Raw genomic sequence first — 23,355 nt, 5'->3', positions numbered from 1 at the left:
TTAAATGTTAACAAATTCAGATAAATTGAAATCATGTAACTTTTCTCATAATAATGCAATAAAAGTTAGAAGAGAGAGAGAGAGAGAGAGAGAGAGAGAGAGAGAGAGAGAATCCTTAAAATAATAGTCAAAGCGACAGGCTTGCTTTCGTGGGGAGCAGATGTTGAAGTGTCCAGGTTGATTTCTATCAAAGGGTATTGTTCCTGAGTAACCACAATGATGGTTTGTTTTTTTTTTTCTGTGCATGGTTTACCTTAAAAGCTTAACTTTTTATAAGGCTTTACAGTGGCCAATCAGATGAAGTAAAACAGCTTTAAAGAAAAAAAGGAAAAAAAAAAAAAAAGACCCTGTACTGTATCATTCTGGAACACAGGCAAAGTAAAAAGATAGACATCTGTTACAGCCTGCCTTTCAGCCCAGAGTTCCAGCACTCAGAAATCTACCAGTAAATCTGTAACTTTAGATGCAAGGTCTGACAATATATTACAGAATGAAAGAAAGTTCTATAGCTGTGTTCTGCTCAGGCACCCACAATCAGTTAAATCCAGTGAGCCTCAAACTGAGATTCCCAACAGGGGTAGTGACTGAATGTTTTGCCACTATGTTTTAATTGAATTAAAGTGGTAACACTTGTTTTTAATAAAGGAAACTTTTTTTAGTAACATGTCTAAAGGATCACACACTACTGCTGCCCATGCACTAACTGGAAAGCTTTGCCCACAGATATCCTAGTCAGCAGGGCACATTAAGTGTCATCTGTATGTACATGTGGGAATGCTCCTTACCCAAAAGTAGACACATTTACTAACTATTGAGTTTTCACTACTGATACCCCATGGAGATGCAGTGATTCCAGACTGGCACTTTAGGAATTTCAAGCCATGTCCAAATGACAAATAATTTAAGAATGAAGAGAGTGTGCATCAGACATCACTGCAAATATTCCTTGAGAGAACACAGTAAGTAGAAGCCAGGTCTTGTGGTTATCTGTGCCAGAGGCTCAGCTAGCGGCAGAGGGAAATAATAGGGTTCAACGTCCACAGTACTGAACACATGGATCTGTGGCTACAAGTTTTAAGGCACATTCTCAGGGAGAGAGGAAGCCAAGGTCTAGGAAAGGCAATGTCTTTTGATGAAGAATTGTCTAGGACAAGCACTCCATGAGGTTTCCATCAATGGTTACAGCACTGTCCAGTTAGAACAATCTCATGCCCCCCCTTTCCTTCATAGCATCTGACATGAGAATCACCCATTGGGTAACCACCTACATGCCCGTACAGGAATAGGCAAAAGGATCCCTGTATCAGAAACCCATACATACTCTAGACAGCAAATGGGTATACATAGAAATGTTTACAATATAACTAGGAAGAAGCGTATATAGAGAGTCATACAAATTGAACCAGAATGTTTATTAAAATACTGTTTTTGTGAGGAGATATCAAAATTTTGCCAATTTTTTTGTCTATATGCAAAATCTGACCATCAGTTTAGGATAACAGTACTCACTAGTGGTGGAAGTGTAATTTTGTGGGACACTTACTTCAATTTCATGAACACACTTGAAACAGTTACTTTTTAAAATTTTACTTAAGAAGTTATTAATTTATTAGTACTTTTTGAAGTAACTTCTACTAATTTCCTCCTAACTGTCTACAGTGCTTAATCATGTATGCACTTCCTCAATTTCTAACACTGAAACAGAGAAGTCGCTAAGCATTAAAAGGGGAAACAGTAAGGGCTAATAATTTATGAACACTACTGGACATATCTACATGTAAGGTCTCTAACATCAATACGAAAATGTATGCAAGGCATCCGGGAACTGATTATCAGCTAGAAAGAGGAACTACACACAAAGCTGTGGTGGTGTGAAGGGCAGGGCATCAGAAATATAGGAGGAAGAAGCTGGAACTGATCCCATGCCCTGTTACACAGCAGACTGAGACAAAGCTTTACAAAAAGCTGAAGAAGAAAAAAAAGCAGTCCTTCAAAAAGTATACAGAATTAACACACTTTTTCTTGTTTTACACTCAGGCATACATTTTAAAAACCACCTTGGGCTACAATGTAAGTGACATTTGTAAAGTGCATTAAACAACAGCTTTCATTCGCATCAAACAAATAGAACTACAAGCCGGGCGTGGTGGCGCGCGCCTTTATTCCCAGCACTTGGGAGGCAGAGGCAGGCGGATTTCTGAGTTCGAGGCCAGCCTGGTCTACAGGGTGAGCTCCAGGACAGCCAGGGCTATACAGAGAAACCCTGTCTCGAAAAAACCAAAAAAAAAAAAAAAAAAAAAAAAAAAAAAAAAAAAAAAAAAAAAAAAAAAAAAAACAAATAGAACTACATTAACCCACCTTCCCGATAGAAAGCACAGCACTAGATCAAACATGTCAATCCCATAATGCATAATATGGCCATATTACAGATTTGAGGCCTCAGGTGTGCACTATCCTAAATTTATGCATCCCTTAAAAAAAAAAGCAGCTCTTTTTTTCCCACTCCCAGGAATGCATCAGAACCCCATTACTAGACTGAAGGGATACCACTTGGGTTCTTCTCAGTTCAGCACTCATCCTGTCATCCTGAATGGGTGTCAGGCGAAGCAGACCTAAATACTCCTTCACAAGCAGTCAGGGGAGGTGAAAGATCAACGGCACACTTCATACCAGTTTGTCTGAAATCCCCCAAGGTAGAGAAGACTCTGACTTTGCTGGCAAATCAAAATTTATTGCAAGTCATTCTCAAGAAGGCCTTGCTAAGTTTACAGAATGATGGCCGTTAACAGAAGCAGCAAGGTGGGTGGTACCCATCGGTGGAGAACAACTCTTCCTGATGTCACACCAAGTCACTTCCTTCCTCCCTGTACTGTGCAGATTCATCTTTAAAATGAATAGGTTGCAAGAAATGTGAGCAAGGTTATCAAGAAAACTTAACCATAGAAACTAAAAGCATGTTGGAGAAGACAGCCATAGAGATGCTGAGCAGGTTGCCTGGGTGACACTGATGCCTGGGTGACACTGATGCCTGGGTGACACTGATGCCTGGGGTGACACTGATGCCTGGGTGACACTGATGCCTGGGTGACACTGATGCCTGGGTGACACTGATGCCTGTGAGACTGATGCCTGGGGTGACACTGATGCCTGGGGTGACACTGATGCCTGTGACACTGATGCCTGGGTGACACTGATGCCTGTGAGACTGATGCCTGGGGTGACACTGATGCCTGTGAGATTGATGCCTGGGTGACACTGATGCCTGTGAGATTGATGCCTGTGAGAGGGGTGTGGAAACCTCAATTAGCTAGACTTCATTGACTCCTTGATCCGCCCACCTTTTTAAAGTCTCTTCAGATAGGGACAGAAATTGTGAAAGTTATTTCACTTGTTCAACAGGTACCATCACCCTCTAACAGCTTTCTTCATACCCTTTGCCCCCGCCACTGATCCATTTCCCCTTACATCAGAAGTCCAGGGTTAGAAAGTGATGACCAAAGAATGAGAGGACTAAGGTTTAAAAATTAAACGTTTTGATTCCCAAATTACAGCAAGATACTGCTAGTTTTAACATGGCTCCATTAAAGAGCAAATTGCAAGATGGCTTGATGAAAATAGTCTCTCAGATAGTTAAAACTGGATCGTGTCAAAATAACCGTTTTAAATCCCCAACTTTTACAGCAGTTAAAGCACAGCAAAAAGGATCACTGGGGGAAAACAGCCTTTTCATGGCGTCATTCTAAAACACCGATTCATTTTGTATTCAGTGACTGACTACCCACGAACAGGAACGAGGTTAGTCTTTGATTAAGTTTTTCAAAATTGGAAATTGCCTGTTTGGGTAGAAACTGCTTCAAAGACTTATTTCTCTGATTCCCCTGTTTTGGCCTCATTAAAGCAACCATAAACATGTGTGACATGAACCATGGCTCAGGAGAAGAGAAATTTGATTGACAACAGCAGCATAAGATGTATCTACTGTGGTACACTGTGCTTCAAAAACTCCCCAGAAGCATGGCCTGAGTCGACTGAATGTGCTCACCCAATAAATTACTATCTGTCTGCATCATCATGACATTAACGGCAAGACAGACGCAGAACCACTTATAATCAACAGGAACTTAACTTATACACACAAAAGAAACAAAATACAAAACATAGCAAAACTATCAATTTTATGCATTCAAGACAGTAAGATTTTATTTTAATATAAATCACTATTTTAGATAAAACAGTTCTGAGTATTACTTCCTGAGTCAGAAAGATGTAGAAGGCTGAGAGGGAAAGAGTGAGTGGGCCAGAGGAATCAGCAGTACCTGCCACGCAGTAAGGCACGAAGTGCACATCAGATGCCCGCAAGGCTCAATCTTGACATCTTTGTCATTCTCTGCACAGATCTTGCAGAGCTGAAAAGTAGATCCCATTTCACAATAAAGTTCATATTGTTCCTGTAACATAGGGAAGAAGGGCTGACGGTTAATGGTTTTCTAGCATGAAGTATTCACATTGAATTCCCTAAAATACAATGACTTACAGTAAGTATCCCACACTTGAACTTGTTAGAATTCTGTTACCATTTAAGGACACATTTTAAATTGATATTCACAATTTGGTCTACAAAATCAATTTATACAACGCCTGAGCTCTTGGCACCAATTTATATGTAAGTTCTTTTTTTTAATACTCTGGGTTATTTAATGTTTTATGCTATTACTTTAAGAAAGAACTCACTTTAATAGCAACATATAATACCTACAGTTTTAGGATGGCAATACAAATGACTGGGTCTTTTCTTTTTCTTGTTTTGTTTTCTTGTTTATCTACACTGCCAAACTGAGCAAGTGCTATCTGTATATTACATTTTATTTCTTAGGCATCTTTAGGATCTGAGGATGAAGGATAAGCAATGGTCATTTCTCACGCTTGTGTGTGCTGTCTGATTTATTGTAGTCTACAACTGCAAGCATAGTGTTTGGTCACCATGAGTTTCAGGTATTTCTCTCAAATTCAAGAGTAAGTTTCCAACTCTGAAGTATGTAAAAAGTAACCATCTGAGCAATGAAACACGGGCCGAGTCAATTTTACAATGTTTGGCACACTGAATCTCAGTGAACAAATCCTGAAGATTCTGTGTGAAAATGAAAACAAAGACTAGTAAATGTTAAAAAAAAAAAAAGTACATCCAAGATCTGTTTATGAGTTTGTCAAAGTTATGTCCTGCTTTAGTGAAATGAATGCATACAAACAGCAATGCATGAGTAGAATACATAAACGGTAGTTCTTATTGTGTGATTACTAAAACTTTGTTATGTTCTTGTGGTGCATAAATATATACATACATACATAAAAGAGATGGAGAACTCCAAAGCCCAGGGTGATTACAAACCACACATATTCTCCCTAGATAGATATGTAGATATGTAAGTAGGAAGTTGTATAAGTTATTTGAAAAACACATGCATGGATGCATACAAGTCTCATCCACTATGATATTTGCCTGATATTTAGTACACTAAATAAGGACAAGGAAATGAAAGAAAGTGGAAAAGAATTATTACTGAATAATCCACAACAAGTTATGAATGGTTGAGCATCCTGAACTAGCACTGAGAGTTGCCCAATTCAGTCTGCAATTACAGCACACTCAAGTCACAAGCAGGGAACGTACTGCATTCTTAGAAGAAAGACTATTTTATGTGAAACCTAACAGATTGCACTATTTCAGAAGATTTCTGTATAGTTCTGTTGATTTATTTTTGTAGCACTGGGGTTCGAACTGAAGAGCTCAGTTATGTCAGGAAGGTGTTTTGTCTACTGAAGTCATGCCCAGCCAGTTTTGTTTTTACAAAGAGGATTCAGAAAGAGGAATGACCTCTCATTAGTATCTCTTTATACATACTAGAAAATACACTATAAAACAGTTATACATTGACAGGAATGGCAGTCATATATGAAATGCCTTCCATGAACAATACACATACACGCTGGGTGTCTCTCATACTTCAGCATATCAAGACTGTGGACACTAAAACCCATAAACATTTTTCTACCACCTTTGACGTTTACTGTTTATCAATGTATGAACATATTTGAGATGCGAAATAAAAATAGATTTAGCCAAACCGTGTGCAAGCCCCTCCCCCTTCAAGCTCTCCTCACTTCCTCAAGAATTCCTCTGTTGAACGTTTCTTGTTTGGCATCTCTGGAAATGCCCACCTGCACCTTCATTTTTGGCAGCTTGTATTTAAAAAGTGAACTTATACAATGTAAGTTTTACAGCTGATATAGTATATACTTAAGTTCTGAATCAATAGAGATTTGTATAGAACAAGAGGCAGAAGTTCCCAGTGAGTACTCATGGCTTCTGCTCTTCGGCTGTTCACCATACAACCACAGTGAGCAGCCGTAGATGGATGATTCAACCCATTACTAATGTCTTAGTATTTTAATCTGCTGCTTTGTGGAGAACACTACAGTGAATACTGGTGCAGATCCTCCTGTAAACAGGAAAGATACAGATGGCATACCATACATATACCAACACATGACCAAAGATGTTTTTATTTAGATTTTTATCTTTACAAAGAATTACGTAAAGAGTTTACCCTGTTCTCACTTAAGAGGTATGAGACTGGGTTTATAAAATTTTAATTATCATCTTCAATGTTCTTCCAGTATACCTTTGACATTTAAAACCTTGACACAAAAATATTATCTCTTAACCGTTTTGGTTTTAATTCAGTTCTGTCCTTACATCTGTGATTTGTCTTTCTCTAGATTATATATCAATATTAGACTGCAAGCATTATCACTAACAAGAAATTTATCTGAAAGAAATCAAAATGCACTCCTACTCTCAAAATTCCTGATGTTATGTTAAACACTGGGGCATGCTTTTGAACACAATGTAGGTAGAAGTTCACATTTATTTCCGAGGTGGTATAGGTACGTATTAATTGTGTTTCCAAAAATTATCCTTACCTGTGTAACTTTTATATGATCATGAGGTGTAGGTTCACATAATCCGGTTAAATCGGGGTTATAGCTTCGCCCATCAGGATAAAGATAACTGAATTGAAACAGAAACCTTATTATTTTAATATATGAGACTTCTGGGCATTCAGTCTAATCAGAGTCTTCTATATTAAAACTCACATTTTCATTTGTCCTTTTCCCATAAATCAACACCAAATTCTTGCGCTGCTTTTTTTCAGTTGTAGGAAATGCATAATATAAACTAATCTACTATAATAATTTTAATTAAAATAGGTTAATAATACAGTCCTCATATAGTTAAAAAGTTAATTTAGTAGTGAATTATGCCCTATTCTAAAACCGCTTAGGTCAACCTCTGCTTGCAGTTCTTGGAAGCATCAAAACTACATCATATTTATGCCATGTTAAAAATCCCAAGGAGAGAAACAGAATTAAGCTGTAGCCATGCCCTGAATAATGAAGCTCTCCCACGGTGCCCTTCCCAGTCTCCCTGTCTTTCCCTCCTGCTGATAAGCACACATACACATGATGCCCAAATGTGCACCTTGTAATATATGCACATACATGTCAGAAAAACTGGAAAATATGACAATTCCACATTTCACTGACTTCAATAAAGCCACACAGACAGGTTTGCAGATCAAGGATTTCTACTAAGACTCAAACTTGACCTAAAGCTACAATAAGGAATTTTTTTTCATAAGCATACTGAAAATCAAGTTTATTGTCATTAAAAGTCATTTTCAGTAAAACATGACTGCAATGTTATTTCTGGTATAACTAGTTCAATAAAAGTGATTATAACTCATGGTTAATCCTGTTGAACATTCTTCTATATTGTAGAGCTAATAAAAGTTTATAAATGTGTAGTAGTGACTATTTTAATGAAAAAGTCTGCAAAATTTATAAAGTTTTTCTTCTTTAAATGAAGTGTCTACAAACAGTAGAGTAATCAATATTAGAAAATACAGTAGACAAAGAGAAAACTGGAGTTATAGGACCGAATATTGTCCTACAGTGACAGACAGAGCAGTGAGTTTTGACTTAGGAAGGAAGAATCTAGTACTCAGTGCAAAGGCAGCCTCAATTTAGCTTTACACAAAGTAACAGAAATGAACTACTCTGAAGTAGTAATAGTTTATACAAAGACTTTAAGAGTACTTTTATGTTTTAGCAATGCTTTTTGATGTTGGAATGTGTCTGCTTTATACAATTATGGTCATAAAATTGCAGCTTAGGCATGAGTAATAGACTGAAGGCACGTCTATTGCTATTGCTTCGTCTTAAGGTAAACCGCAAACTATGAGATCATTATCCTTACTATCTGCTGTATGCCTAGGCAGTCTCTACTTTTCAAATTTGCAAGTTGAAAGAATTGCTCATACTTACAAGCCTTCCCTGCTACCATCAATCAGGGCTTGGAACAGGGGCTTGTTGTGAGGTATGGTCTGTAGGATATTACCGTCCCCAGTCACATAGCCAATGGCCCATTGTCCCAGCCGAGTGCAGCTTAACCGGAAAATGTAGCTATGAAACATGATAAAAAGATGCTCGTTCAAACTCAGAGGCATGCCAACCACTAAACAATTTGTTAATATTTTGTCTTCTTGAGCAGAATCAGTTATAACTCCTGATAGAAATTTCTATCCTTTCCCACAATTTAACACTACTGTACCTCACTAGTATCAATCTGTGTAAGAAACACTGATAATAATTCTTGTTCATTTAAGTATTTCCAGAGTTCTATTTAAAATAAATGAGGCTGGAAACTACCAAGAGATTTATTACTGCCATCACAGAGATGTGTGGGGATGTGGCTGCTATGATACAGATGTGACATAAATCATCTTTGGAAAAGGATAAAATGAAGTAAATAGCTAAACAATTAATTTACCCACCAAGTAAACTGACACAGAAATCCAATACATTACTTTACCATTTAGGCATTAAAATTTGGTCACAGACTTGTTTAATGTTTTCTTGCAAGCCATTTCAGTGATTCATCTTTAAACAAATCTCAAAAGAGCTGAACTATATCAATTACAAAGCACACATGATAAATTCATAGCTTCTATCCAACCTGCCATTCAAATCTTTTTCATAGGCAGCAAACATAATTCAAACACTGGTCATTCAAATGAGTGATAAATTTCTTAAATTAATTTCCAATAAAAGAAGTACTTGTGTGACTTTAAATCCATCATCATTTATTTATTTCAGTACATTATCCCGCTTTATAGGATTGTATGCCATTCAATCTTGCAATCAAGATATTAGTATCTGGATTGTACAATCTATCCATCAATCAGACCAAAAATTAGTTATGTTACTACTAGCTATATTTAAGTTGTTATACGAATGCATACATCAGGGCAAAAAAGCAAGAAAAGTTTCTCATATTTTAGTTATTGATAAATAGTACACTAAAAAAACTTCATATGCTGCTATAGTTTATCACACAGGATGGTTTGTCGTTGCATTTAATAACTTCGTATGGCAAAGAGTACAATTACATTTCAATTAATAAGAAAATCAGGCTCTGAACAAAAAAAAGGAGTTTGTTGAAAGAGTTCCCAGAAGGGGATTTTCAAATTAGTATAAACTGATTCTCCTAAGTGACCCTGATGATAAAGTAGTGACATATAAATTACTGGTATTATTAATCAGAAACAGAAAAATATCAGAATCAGACAAATGCTATATTATGAAAATTGTTCTCAGATAATATAGAGTAATTAATTATAATTTGGAAGATTACTTGTTACATTAAAAAATGGAGAAACAGGCCAGCAGTTAAGGACATCTACTGTTCTGGCAGAGGACCTAGGTTTGGTTCTCACCAACTACACCAAGCTGTTTTACACCACCTGTAACTTCAGTCCCAGGATATGTGATCCCTTTCTGACCTCTAGGGGTACCTGCATGCCCATGGTGTTCATACATAACACTCAGTAAATAATTATTCTCAATAAAAAAAATCTTGCTAAAAAATGCACATAATACTTTCAAATAAAGAACAAAATGTAGAAATCTCAGAGATGGTGGGTACTATGTATTTTAGAAAACACATGGAATGTGATGCTAAAATGAAGCATGCAATTCCAAACTTCATTGCGTAATAGATGGTGTCACCACTTTATCATCAAGGTCAAGATCAAGGTAGGACAGCTGAAAGTAAGCTTACTTCTTCCCAAGGAAGGTGGGAATAGCTACCCGCACGAGGGGCAGCAGCAAATGACTTAACGTTGTTGAGCAAATGGAACCGAGCAGAAGCTTAGCTCAGAGAATTACTTCGGTCTTAACTGCCATCTGTGGTTCTCACAAAGTTACTAGCGGCACACTTTGTGGAGAGGGGCTTGAACTCCTCTGTAATGACTGATTTTAGAAGCACCATCATGAAACAATGTAAAAAGAAAGATGTTTACCAAAACCTGGCAATTTCACAAATATGCAAGAAAGGGCAGCTTAGATGGATATTTTATAAAACAAGTGATTATCTGTTTATAAGGAGGTTTTTCTATTCATTTTAAATAGTAAAAGCACACCTCACATATTATAATTTGCTATTAGTATTGGTTTCACGGAGTAAACTTTGAGTGAAACAAAATGATTCATCTAAACTTTGGAAAATATGAAAATTATCTGACCACTGCTCTGGGTCAGAAGAGTCCCATCTGTAGGTTTTACAGAAAGGGCTTCAATGGGACTCAGACTGGTTTTTTGTACAACTAGCTTCTTTGAATATGTCATATTAAATCTTTAAAAATATGAGCATTTTCATTATCAGAGAAGGAGTTAAAATTCTTGGCTTTGACTTAAGAAGACTGTATCAAAGGCCAAGCTCAATAATACTAAGCCAAATACAGATGACTAGCAGAAAATGCAGACTTAGAAAAGAAAACATTTTCACATAAAAATGGAACAGTCCAATGGTACAGTGATCAACTCTAAAATGTAACGCCTTTCAGAGCAGGTCTCTGATGTCACTGATACTGTCCCCAGGACTATGCCTCTTATGGCTTAGATATCATTGACTGTGTGCCTAACACACATTTTAGGTGCCACATGGGAGAACATCTTCTGAGCTGACAAAGATGGATTTTTTTTCCAGTCTCTTATTTGCCACAGTTAGGGGTGACTTCTTGGATGACGCTGGCAGAGCTGACTAGAAACCAAGTCCTCTGACAGTCATTCGGGTTAGTCATTTGAAAAGCAAAACATAACACTTTGAAGGTGTAAAAAGGGGGTCATGCCAAACGGACCAGGGCATGGGATTAGTTTGGAAGGTAACTGTAAATTCATATACTTTTATGTACTTATGTACATACATTATTCTGTTTAGTCATAGCTACTACCTGGAACTACTCAACACTATGCTAAAATAATGCACACAAAAGTAAACTTAATTCTGTCTTAAGTACAATATTCGTGTTCAATTATACATATACCAGTTTAAACAGGAACACTGTATACCCACCACGACTACTATTAAAACATCCCAGACTGATTTGAGAAAGAGAACTGAGGATAACAGAATCTTTAAACTTATTAACATCACTTTCCTCTTAACGGCAATGTCAAAAGTCAATGTATCAATTTAAAGGCTCAATTAAAATGTACCCTTTCAGTCTCCCCCTTTCCCATAGAATCTTGCCGTTGGAGGCTATGACCAATTTTCATAGCCGTGAACAGCAGGGCGTTTTCCCCGTAAGGAGAGCACCCAGTATTAACGCTTGGCTCTTACCTTCCAGGCTTGGTGCTGTATTTCTGTAGACGAGCTTTAACTTCATCATACGTGAGAAATGCCATGTACCCCGGGTGTGTCACAGCTAAGAAGTTCCAATTCCGTAAAATAGAGCCCCAGGGCTAAACACATAAATAAATGGAAAGCAATTACCCAGAGAACCCACGCCAATGACATTGTTTCACATGCTTAGGGAAAGAAAGTCTCCTTGATATTTTTTAGGTGAATGTGAGCCTTAGATCAACCTTTGTAAACAATGACAAACAGGCAATAGCTTTTGGGTTTTTACAGAAACATGTTTAAGCAGAAAACATGTTTCTTAGGAGTAGAACAGAGAGGGCAAGAGGAAAGCCACGTGTTCCTCACACAGTAGACCCCTAATATATAACTTATGATTAATACAAAATGAAATATTGACCAACTGGACTTGAGGCTGGATCCTCAGTTGCCTTTCTACATGTTGGCAGCACTATCACTTGGGCTTTTCTTGGTGTAGTCTCAAATTCAAAACCCTCCCCTACCTCATAGTCTGTGAGTTTTCCAACCAATCAACTGCCAACCAACTCTTCTTCAATGAGGCCCTCTTAGACCCTCCTACCTAAAATTATCTCTCGCCATAGTCTACATCTTTCCCATCTGTTTTGTCCACTGCTGCTTCTCCCTCAGATGCCTCATATAACAGGAAACCATGTTACAAAAGTTCAGTGTTCTGGAAAAGGTTACACAATAACCACAAGTCACGTAAGGCCAAGGAGCATTCCTGTGCTGCTCAGGCCTGGATCCCAGTCACTCAAGCAGCATCAGATACATGGTAATCAGGTTGCTATGGTTGCACTTAGGCCGCCTTGCTTTAGAGGGGAGGTTCCTTCTGGGATAACAGGTTCCAGACCTCACACTTGCTTTATCCTAGTTCAGTTATGGACCTGGGAAAGGTTTAGGGATTGAAAGTAAGCTCAGTGAGAAGAAAACTTTTCACAAAAACATGTGTTTCCCATCAATCTCTCTTAATCTAATTAGGTGTCTCTCCAGGTACCTCGGCAAGAGACTAAAGGCAGCCAGTAACAGGCAACTTTGCTGCAGGGTGTGGATGAATCATGTCTCCAATACTTTGAGGGCTGATGCTACATTTATCCCAAAGCACTGGCAGCACACTCCATCTGTTCTGCCAGACTCTTCACTCAAATCTTCTATGTAAAAAAAGAGAGGAGGTGTCTCATGTCACCAACTTCAAGCTGCTGAAACAGGCGCCCGGCCTGATTATGCTAGGCAAGTTCGCTCGGGCTTTCATTTGTTTTGAAACGTGTTCGTATTTCTGGCATATAAGGCAGAATTCTGCAAGGACCTTGTCCCTTACAATGAGGATAACAAGAAAGAATAATTTAGTAATAAAGAGCTGTTTAGTCTTTTTGACTTAACAAGAATACTCTTTAGGGAATTTCCTCGTCACACTGACACAACTAATTGGGTGAGGAACGAGCTCTGAGAACAGCAGCAGCAGAGATGCTGGCCCTGCACTTGAAAACTACAGCGTGTTTTTAATTTTCTTCTTAAGGCTTGACTGAAATTGCATAAAACAATACTTAGGGAAAATATCAGCACATGTCAAAAAGGCAACTGATGTCAAAAAGGCAAGCCAGACACTTGGGTTTTCATCTTATTGTTTTGCCCCACCATCTGAGGAGGGCAAGGCTAGAGGGAAGAGCAAACAATACCATAGCTGCTAACATTAATGTCTCCATACATTTTTGAAATTATGTATCGGTTTTAATCCAAAAGTTTAAAGAGATCTGTTAAATCAATTAACAGATGAAAATACAAGTAAAAAAAAAAGATGAAATTGAAGGTTAGGCCATCCCCAGAGATATTAAGCCAGAGGGCAGTTTAGTGCAGAAATATTTATGTGATAGGAGGAGTCTGTCGTGTTGTGAACAAAACCAATTCACACACTAGGAGGTCATCGCCCAGCCACCAGCTTATAAAAGGAGAAATAAATGCTTGAGAGAAAATAACCCTTTAGTTATTTAATAACTCACTTGTCTGGGATTTAAGGAAACCCATTTTCCTCAAAAAAATCTGGAAGGCTGTTAATAAACAACAGCATGTGCTGATGTGCATTCAAGAGACACTGTCTTAGGCTGGAAGAGGGGTCTCAACCCGTCTAGTCACTCCCTTCAAAATTGATGGCTTCCTTTCTCTTGAATACTTCTCTATTCTACTACTTCTTGATGTTCCACTTCAACTAGCATATTCTCTAAAATGTCCCTTCCTTATTCTCCACCCACCACAACACTAATATAGTTATTTCTCAATGGCTCAGGCTTCTCCAGCAATAAGGGAAATGTGAGGAGAAGAAACCAACTTGCAGCTTCGGGGAAGGGAGGGGGGAAAAGATCCCAGGATTCACTGCATGACTATAGTATCTTCCTATTACAGCTCCTCTCGGTGCTCTGAAGAGGAGAAAGAGCAGGGGAAAGGTGGGAGAGAGTTAGGAGGACCACCTTACTTCGCCACTTCCTTCTCGGGTTCACAGCATTTGCTCAAGTTCCCTGTGGACATACGGATAAGGATGGAGGAAGCAAAGGTGTCTTGGTCCTATACTTCCTATACTGTTCCCGCTTCATCTCTTGGCTTTCTTCACTGCTTTCTACACGAACACACTACTCTCTCTCTTTCAGACCCCAAGCCCCATCTCATTCAGTTTCAGATGCTATGGAAAACACTAAACCCCAATAATACAGGATGTAAGTATCACGGACTAATGAATTACCATGATCAAGTCACAACAAACACATGCTTGCTTATGTACTTACAGCAACACAAAAAACTTAGGTGCTTATAAAGGCTGTATAAACAGAAAGTTTTAATGATACTGAATTGAAGAATATTAATACTGATTTTGTATGTAAAATATAAAGGTTAGTAAAAGTTAAAATATCATAGAACTCATTTCTTATTTAAAGCCACATGTTTGATGATTACGGTTGAATTATTTAAACGGTGAGTATATTCAGAGGGAATGAAGAATCTTAGAAATAGAGGACTCCTCAGACTTGGTGAGTTACTGCTACAATGAACTGTTTCCAAATGATTGCCAATAACCTGCCCAGGTGAAAGGTTATCACCACTATGTTCCCTATGCTTTCTCTTTCTTTTTCACACCTCAGTGAATATACACAAGATAAGCAAACCTCAGAATATTAAGGCTATTTGGCCATTGTTAAGTGAAACTACATAGAAGGTAATGTGGGCATATGTCAAGTAGTATAGGTGTGCATTTAACTAAAATGAAGCTGTCTCCACACAATTTATGTGTAAAGGAGACATTAGAGCACTTAGCATCCACATTTGTCATCTGCAGTAATGTCTGTCTGTCTGTCTGTCTCTAACACATGTACATGCGCGCATGCACACACACATACACACACACACACACACACACACACACACGTACACGCACTCACACACGTGCCCACACACATACAGAGGCACCCACCCCCCAAAATGACTACAACAATGAACAAAAGCAGACTCTAAGGAGAAGTTAGGATTGGCAGTGAAAATCACTTAAGCTTTCTTCATTACAAGTTGAAAAATCAAAACTCTGATAATTTGATTTCTATTAAAAATAAAGCCTGTGTTCTACAAAATGATCAGATAGGAGATTAAAGTTGGAAATAATTAGTATTGAGTAATATACTGTTTTTCTAAAGGGCTTCTTACTATCTTTTGAAATTACAGGCTATGGTTATATTATAAAAATAATTTAAAAATAGGCTCACAGCACATATACATCAAAGAGAACAACCATTAAGCCACCGAAAACTTAAAATAAACACATACTTTGGACAGTATTTAAACTAACATTCTTTATATTTTGCTCCACATACAATGTAGAGTCATGGTTTCTAAACTGTGATAAAGTAAAGTTGTGCTGTTAGAGGGGTCCGCCTCCTCTTACTTAGTTTTGTTAAGTTGACCCCATGTAGTGTTTTCTGGTTACACAAATCACTCCATCAGACTTTCAGCCAGAGGTAAAGTTAAAAAGCCATAGTATGTGAAACCTGAAGCCACTCTCATAGTCTAACATTTTACTTAATCATACTACAATCAGAATATATTATATTGTAGTATAAAATAATACTTTATCGTACAAACAAGCTTGGTTTCTAGTCAATTTTACCACATTTACTATAATTATCATAACTAGAATTGTAAGCATTTTATAAGGATGATTTCATTTTGTAGGTTCTTGAATTCAACACCATAGATAATACAAAAAACACAACTTTATTTTGAAGTTTGTGAAAAGACAAACTTTAATTCTTTGCATTTAGAGAATTTGATTTTGATATATAAAAGAAATAAGAAAAGAAAAAGACTGTCTCAGTATTATGCTACTTGCTTTAGAATATCATGTAAAAATAATTATGAATATTAAAAACACAAAAATGTTATGGGAAAAAGCAGAAAAACAAACTGAATAGATTTTATAAATTAATATTGACTCAAAGTTGTGATATAGTATTATACAGCAACTAAAAAATATACTGATGAAGAATATATATTGATAAGGAAAAATAACTTTTACAACTGATTGAAAGAGAAAAGCAATTTATAAGGAGCTATAAGACCATAATATACTATATATGTAGAACAGTGGCCTATTTACTGTTTATCTTCTGATCCAAAAAATTCCACAGCCAAAGAGATGTTGGAATACAATTCTAGCAGACATCCAACTATAAAGGTTTCAATATAGCAACCATTGGGCTAAAAGGCTAACAAAGTGAAAAAATAGGGGATGAAAAACAATTCCTCCCATGAGTCACTAATGCCAATAAGCAACCTACCAGGATCACATGACCTGATACACAAAGCTTGTACCAGAGGACTCACTCCAAACATAGAGGAACGACCAAGTGCTTACTTAATGTGAATAAAACAACTGGCTACCACGACTGAGGTTGCTGTCCATACCCTTGTGTATATTGTGTGTAAATGACAGAAAAAATTATACAGAGCTCTGGAGGAAGGGAGGAAAGATTAAATAAGTATATATCTTACCTGAAATAGCCTGGTAAAAATATCAAATTCAAACACAGAGATGTAATCATTGCAAGTTAAATCAATGGTTGACTTCAGAGCCATTGCTTCCAGGCCAGAGCTGATCTGATGGACCTCATGCAGGCACTGTCTGAAGACTTTCCATGGCACAATAGTTCTGTGCAAGGGAAAAGGAGGACTCAGTGAATCGGTGTGAGTGACACACAGAGCTTCACAACAGCACAACAACACAAACATGAATAGTATCATATTTGTATTGGAGTAGTTGAAAATATGGTTCTTAATTCAGGCTCCATGGAATATGCTCACTTGATTATCCTGTGTTTGCTAAGAATCCTAGTTTTTCTTTCAGTTCATGGATATCTCAAAGCATATCAAACAGAGGGCATTAGGGTCAAAGTATTAGCCATCCTGAACTCTTTATGCGAAGACGGGTTAACCATCAATCATCGATCACCTTCCACCTTCCAGATGCTTTTTGCAGGGATGAAAAATACATGCTCTCTGACCTTTCGTATGAATACAACTAGAAGGCTTCTCTCACAAATGAAACTATCATGTAGGAATTTGTTTATTCTCTTCCTACCAAGCAATATATCTTATCATATATCATATGGCAACAGTTTAAATGAGTCATGCACTGACATACTTCAGAACTTCTGAGGTTAAGTGAACAGATTCAGAGAAACGTCTGTCTCTCATTCCTAGAACTCAGCAATTCCCAACCCTTGCCCAGCCTGCTTTCCACCATGAAAATCTGTAACATCCATCATTTGCTTCTTAGCACCCTTTCCTCTTTTCACCATGCCAAGTTCCTCCTCATGAATAGATGGAAGGAAGAAACTATTCATACTTTAAACATTTATATTTCAGTCTTCAAAACAGGACACAAGAGCTATATGCATGTGTGAGAAAGATAGCACATGTTTAAATCTTGGGTTTTTTCTTTGTCATTGTCTCTAGAGAAACTGAGCAGAAATGAGCTAAAATCTCCCTGGGCTCTCTCAATCTTCATTTTCTCACAAAAGATCACATACAGTTATAACTTGGATATTCTGTATTATTATCATTTTCTACAGCAATCAAACATTAGCATATACCAATTCATTTAAAGGACTTATTGTCACAGAATTTGGAACCTAAGTTAATTTGTGGGCCTGGGGAGGGGCTGGAGAATGAATAATTAAAATGAGTTTCAAAATGGTGTTGATTCTGCTGGTCTCTCAAAGCCACTGAGGGGCCATATCTACCAACTAGCAATGCTGCTGGAGGCATTTAACTACGGAAAGTCCTAACACCACCTCTGGCTTTGAGGAGCATGCACTTTGGACGTAGGATTGATAACCCTTGATGATCCAAATGGGGAAAATAGAAAGCCATGTTGATGGAATAGCCGACACACAAAGCACGGGGATTATAGGCAAGTGTGTGGGAAGTAGCCTGAAAAAATTAGCAAGACAAGCCTGCACGAAAGCTTAGGTGTGATGCACCATTAAAGAAAAAAGTTAAGATGCTTAATACCTCAAAAGACTTTAATCTATGTATGAAAAAAAACAGGAAACCACAGAGAACTGAAGAGAGGCACCACATCAGACGCCATTTAGGAGAAACACACGTCAGACTCTGATTAAGGTTTACAAAAGGCAGTGTCATAAAAGCACAAGGAAAGTTTTTAGTAATACTAGGCAGCTATTGATTTATAGAGATGTGTAGATATGTAGTTAGGCCAGCTGCACTGCATGACCATGAAAGCATTGCCTAGGAGGAACATATTCCTTTCCCAAATTAAAGTTTCCGATACTTAGCAAACATAGAGAACTAAAGTCATAACATGCAGAAGAGAAAATGTTGATCAAAGAACTGCTAATTTCAAAATGACATAGACACAACTTTTTTTTTAGAAAAGCACACTATTATTTTATTTAAAAAGCATAAACTTGTAAAGAAACAGGCCAAATGGAAAAGTTCACTCTTTTGTGTGTGTAAAGTATAAAGTCCAAATAAAATCGTTGTGATAAACATTTTAATGTTACCCTAAAATTACCATATCCAATATTTAAAATTCATGCAGATTATAATCTACTTTGAATATCATGTGACATTCTAGAGGAAAATATATATTTCAACTATTTCTAAAATTTTTCTCTACCATACAACTGCAGAGCAATAATTTCCAACATAAAGATACATTACCACACTAGTTGTGTAATGAGATTTGATCATAGTTCATTTGTGATAAACCCTAAGCTGCAAGTACATATTCATTAGAACCTTAATTAAAGCTGGAAAAGAAGGCTGAGAAACCAGAGCATTAGTTGGCTGGTTTACTACACCGGATCGTTACCGTATCATTCCTCTACTTTTGTGGACTCAGCAGATTCCAAGAGAAGCGGGTGGTAGGAGGTGGGGCAGGCTAGCTTCATGAGGAAAGTACAGAAGAATAGTGCAAAGATATTTTTAAAGAAGAGAAAAAATAGGGTTTTCAAACTCTTGCACCTGGGGTCTACTTCACAAAAATGAACATCAATTGCTGCAAGATGAAGCTAGAGTGAAAATATATTGATGGCAAAATGTTTCACAGATATCTATGAATTTGTGTGTCTTGGCAGTGACCAAAGGCAAAGAAGAGAAGCAGAGGCATGGAGAAGCACAAAGGGGCCAACTTGAGGTTTGGTATCTCACAACACCAGAAAATTTACTTTGTTCTACTTTCCTCCTGTCATTATAAACCACATTAGCTGCAGACAGAATAACATCAAAGTCTACTGGGAAGGTATTTTCATTTTTGTTACATGGATTTAATTTCTGTGCACATGCATGCAAGTGTGTGCATCTGGAAGGCAGCGAGGTACCTGAGGACAAAACACCATAGCTGATTCTCTCCTTCTACAATGTTGGTCATGGGGATTAAACTAGTCTGCAGGGCCATCCTTGCAGACCAAATACAAATAATGTTCAATATATAAGACATGTCAGACAGACCAGTGGGTATCCAGCCAACTGCTTCAATAGTATGATCTCAGACTCTTTAAAACCTCAGTAAGGATGAGAGCTGCGACTCCTTCACAGCTTACCATTGCTCACCTACAGGAATCTTAAGGATTTACAAAAAGGTAAAGTTGCTTCACAAAATGTCCAAAGAGAAAACATTATGGTAAATAAGACTATGCTATCATTCTCATAGTAGGTGCCATAGCTTAATCCTTCTAGAAACAAAAACAAAACCACAAATATCCTTTACTAAATAAGAAAAGGACACCAATTGGCAGAAAAAAAAAAAACATAAAGGGGGTCAGTGGGTCAGCAATCAAGAGAAGGCTTCATCATCTAGGTTGTCACCTATGTGAAAGAGGAAGCATGCATCAGTCTCATGTGGAAGTCTTGTGATTTTTTTAAGGGAAAGGAATGAATAAGGGAGTTAGGAAATCCGTACAGGAAAATCAAAAGGAAGAAAAAGCATTTTCATGATACTTGTAGTTTATAGATGGGTATGGGTTTTATGTGCAACACTTGAAGGAAAAACACATAACGAAGGTGTGACTATGAACAATAATAATGGTGTCTGGAAACAGGAACCTGTACACACATGTGGTAAGAAGAGAATTTACACAGCATCTCTAGAGGCCAAATTGGTAACAAGATTCATAGCCCATGCCCCACTAGAGTCTACCATTGGTCAAAATACTATCTGATTTTGTAAAGATGCTCCTACCTGTCTCTTTATAGCAGTGTTGTGTGTAATACCCCCAACCAAAATCAAATAAATTCATGTTTAATGTAAGACTGTATTACAGCAACTGGAATTGTACAGAACAATAGGCAATATGGAAAGGTGTTCATGGCACATTATTAAATAAGCTAGTTTTTGTTTAGTTACTGCCATTTAGTGTCCAATGTTTAACATCTTCATAATATCTAGAAAGATCATCAGAAACTGGACCTACATCATAAAACTATAACCTTCTGAATGACACAATGTAACCTGAAGATATAAAACACACGGGAGTGGGGAGCTACCAAAAGATGAATACAGTCAGCACACACGCAGAGTCAGAAATAGAAAAGTCCTAAAAAGATATAACCTTTCAGGAAGCTGACAGGCTCAGTATTAGAAGCTTGTCACTTTTCCTTAAATTGATCTATAGATTTAATATAACCTCAGTCAAAACCCCCAGGAGGCATTGCTGCAGTAGAAACAGATTCTAAACCTCACTGCAAAACACCAATAACCAAGATTAAATAAAAAATCTTTAGAAGAACAGGAGCAAGCATACATCCTTCACATTAACCAACACTGTGCTGATGAGACATGGATATACAGAGGTGGGAAAACTTACATTTCAAAAGCAAAAATACTCTCACACAGCGCCTTGATATATAAGGTCAGCTATTTGTAAATAGTGGTGACAATAAGATGTTTTTCATAAATGCTGCTGGTCTGATAGACAGAAATAGGGGATGGAACTGAATCTTGACCTCTAAACACCAGCAACTTGAGGTACATCTTAAACCTACGTATGAAACAAGATTTTGTTAGAAGAGACACAGAAAGATATCTGCACACATTTGGAATAGGCACACAATTTAAACAGGACCCATAACATCCAAAGCATAAATTAAATGATGAATTGTGGAGGCATGGGGAATATGTTCTTGAGAAGATACTAATAACTAAGATGTTGAACAAACATACAATGATAGGCTCAACTTCATTGGTCATCAGAGAAAAAGAAATGTGAATCTGATGAAATTCACTCTCCCAAACAAATATTACAAAGATGTCTGATATTAAAGGTGCAGAAGGGGTGTGGAGCATGGTGAACCACTGCATGCCTGGAAGTGACTACTAGTACTTCAGGAACTGCTGGGGAGCCTACTAAAGATGAAGGCCTTTGAGTACTTTGCACGAACACTTTGAAAAGGTATATAAAGTAGTTCACTATTGACAGTCATTGAAATGCCACAAAGTGTAGAATGTATATCTACTCAATGAAGCAAGAGAAATGAATTTAACATTGCTGCTTGCAGGAATAGGGGGGCTTCCCTGAACATAACAAAGAAAGGAGCCAATATCATTAAAAAGAAATACATCACATGCTGTTGAACTTGTAATGAAGTCAACATACTCCAATGGGAGACTTCTGTGGGCAGGTGGTGACTACTTGGGTCTGACTGTAGGTTTGGGCTCTCAGAGGAGGAACCACTAATATTCTGATAATTTATTCAGAATGGATTGATATCTATATATCCTCATCTTGAAAATTCATTACTTATGTCACCCATGCTTCTATCCATGAACATTAAGCCTGAATTCTATGTTGAACTCTTAAAATATTATGTTAAAATCACTACTGAATATCAAAAAAAATTGGAATGGGACAGATGGAGAACTGGGGGTAGCCACTAGAAAGGTCCAGACACCAGGGAAGCAAGAGGCTCCCAGGGCCTAATGGGGATGATTTTAGCTGAAATACCCAAAAAAAGAGGAGAAAGAACCTATAGAGACCACCTCCAGTAGATAGGCACAGCTCCCAGTTGAGGGTTGGGGCCACCCACCCAAACATTCCTGTCCAAAGAAAACACAGGGTCAAAAAATGCCTTCCTTCAGGGACTGAAGGAAAGGCCATCCAGAGATTGTCCCATCTAGGGAACCATCCCATCTGCAGACATCAAACCCCCACACTATTGTTGATGCCAAGAAGCGCTTGTTGACAGGAGCCTGATGGCTGTTCCCTGAGAGGTTCTACTAGCACCTGACCAATACAGACGCAGATACTCACAGCCAACCATTACTCTGGGCCTGGGGACCCCAATGGAAGAGCTAGAGGAAGGACTGAAGAGGACTGCAATGCCATAGAACTAACAATATTGACTAACTGGACCACCCAGCGACTAATCCACCAACCAAAGAGTATATATGGAGTGATCCATGACTCCAGATACATTTGTAGCAGAAGAGGGCCTTATCTGACATCAATAGGAGGGGAGGCCCTTGGTCCTGTGGAGGTTTTATGCCCCAGTGTAGGGGGATGATAGAGCAGTGAGGCAGGAGTAGGTGAGTGGGTGGAGGAGCACCCTCATCGAGGCAAAGAGGAGGGGGAAAAGGCGATGGGATGGGGGGATATTGTAGAGTGAAAACCGGGAAGGGGGATATCATTTGTAATGTAAAGGAATAAAATGATTAATACAAAAAATGAATCAAGCAAATCAACATTTTTGTTGTTAGTTTTGCTGTGGTAGTGGCAGTTGATAAAAATTGATTCTAGTTCATTCATGTAGAATGTCATCTCGGCTTTGAAGAAAAAAAATCTGTCCTACATGTATTAAACTTTTTCTTATTTTAAATTGTGTGTTGAATTTCTCAGCATATTCGCCTAACCAAGCAGCTATTCTGTGTCAGTAGCTCCAAATTGAAGGCTAGCTTAGCTGAGGAACGCTAGGTGTTCTGAAGAGGCTGGAGAGTCTGATTTCCTGTTTTTATTATGAATGCAGACCATTAGAACTCTGATTCCTAAGTCTGTTGACATTTTTGTAAATAGTTATTACTTAAA

At 37.8% G+C, this 23,355-nt stretch overlaps 1 protein-coding gene across 4 annotated transcripts in view; it reads right to left on the bottom strand.

The window, feature by feature from the left end:
- The window catches only part of Cblb (Cbl proto-oncogene B), a 177,326-nt gene that overhangs the window by 63,003 nt on the left and 90,968 nt on the right, over positions 1-23,355 (bottom strand). For all 4 annotated transcript variants that reach the window (XM_031364060.1, XM_031364057.1, XM_031364058.1 and 1 more), the window contains exons 5-9: positions 16,805-16,961; positions 11,741-11,862; positions 8,386-8,523; positions 6,982-7,069; positions 4,317-4,448 (exon numbers count right to left, since the gene is read on the bottom strand). In XM_031364060.1, coding sequence (XP_031219920.1) covers positions 4,317-4,448; positions 6,982-7,069; positions 8,386-8,523; positions 11,741-11,862; positions 16,805-16,961 — 637 coding nt within the window. The remainder of the gene's footprint in view (positions 1-4,316; positions 4,449-6,981; positions 7,070-8,385; positions 8,524-11,740; positions 11,863-16,804; positions 16,962-23,355) is intronic.

This window comes from Mastomys coucha, unplaced genomic scaffold (assembly GCF_008632895.1).
Source record: "Mastomys coucha isolate ucsf_1 unplaced genomic scaffold, UCSF_Mcou_1 pScaffold12, whole genome shotgun sequence".
NCBI lineage: Eukaryota > Metazoa > Chordata > Mammalia > Rodentia > Muridae > Mastomys > Mastomys coucha.
Note: the sequence above shows the minus strand (reverse complement) of the source record. Positions and strands in the feature narration are given on the sequence as shown.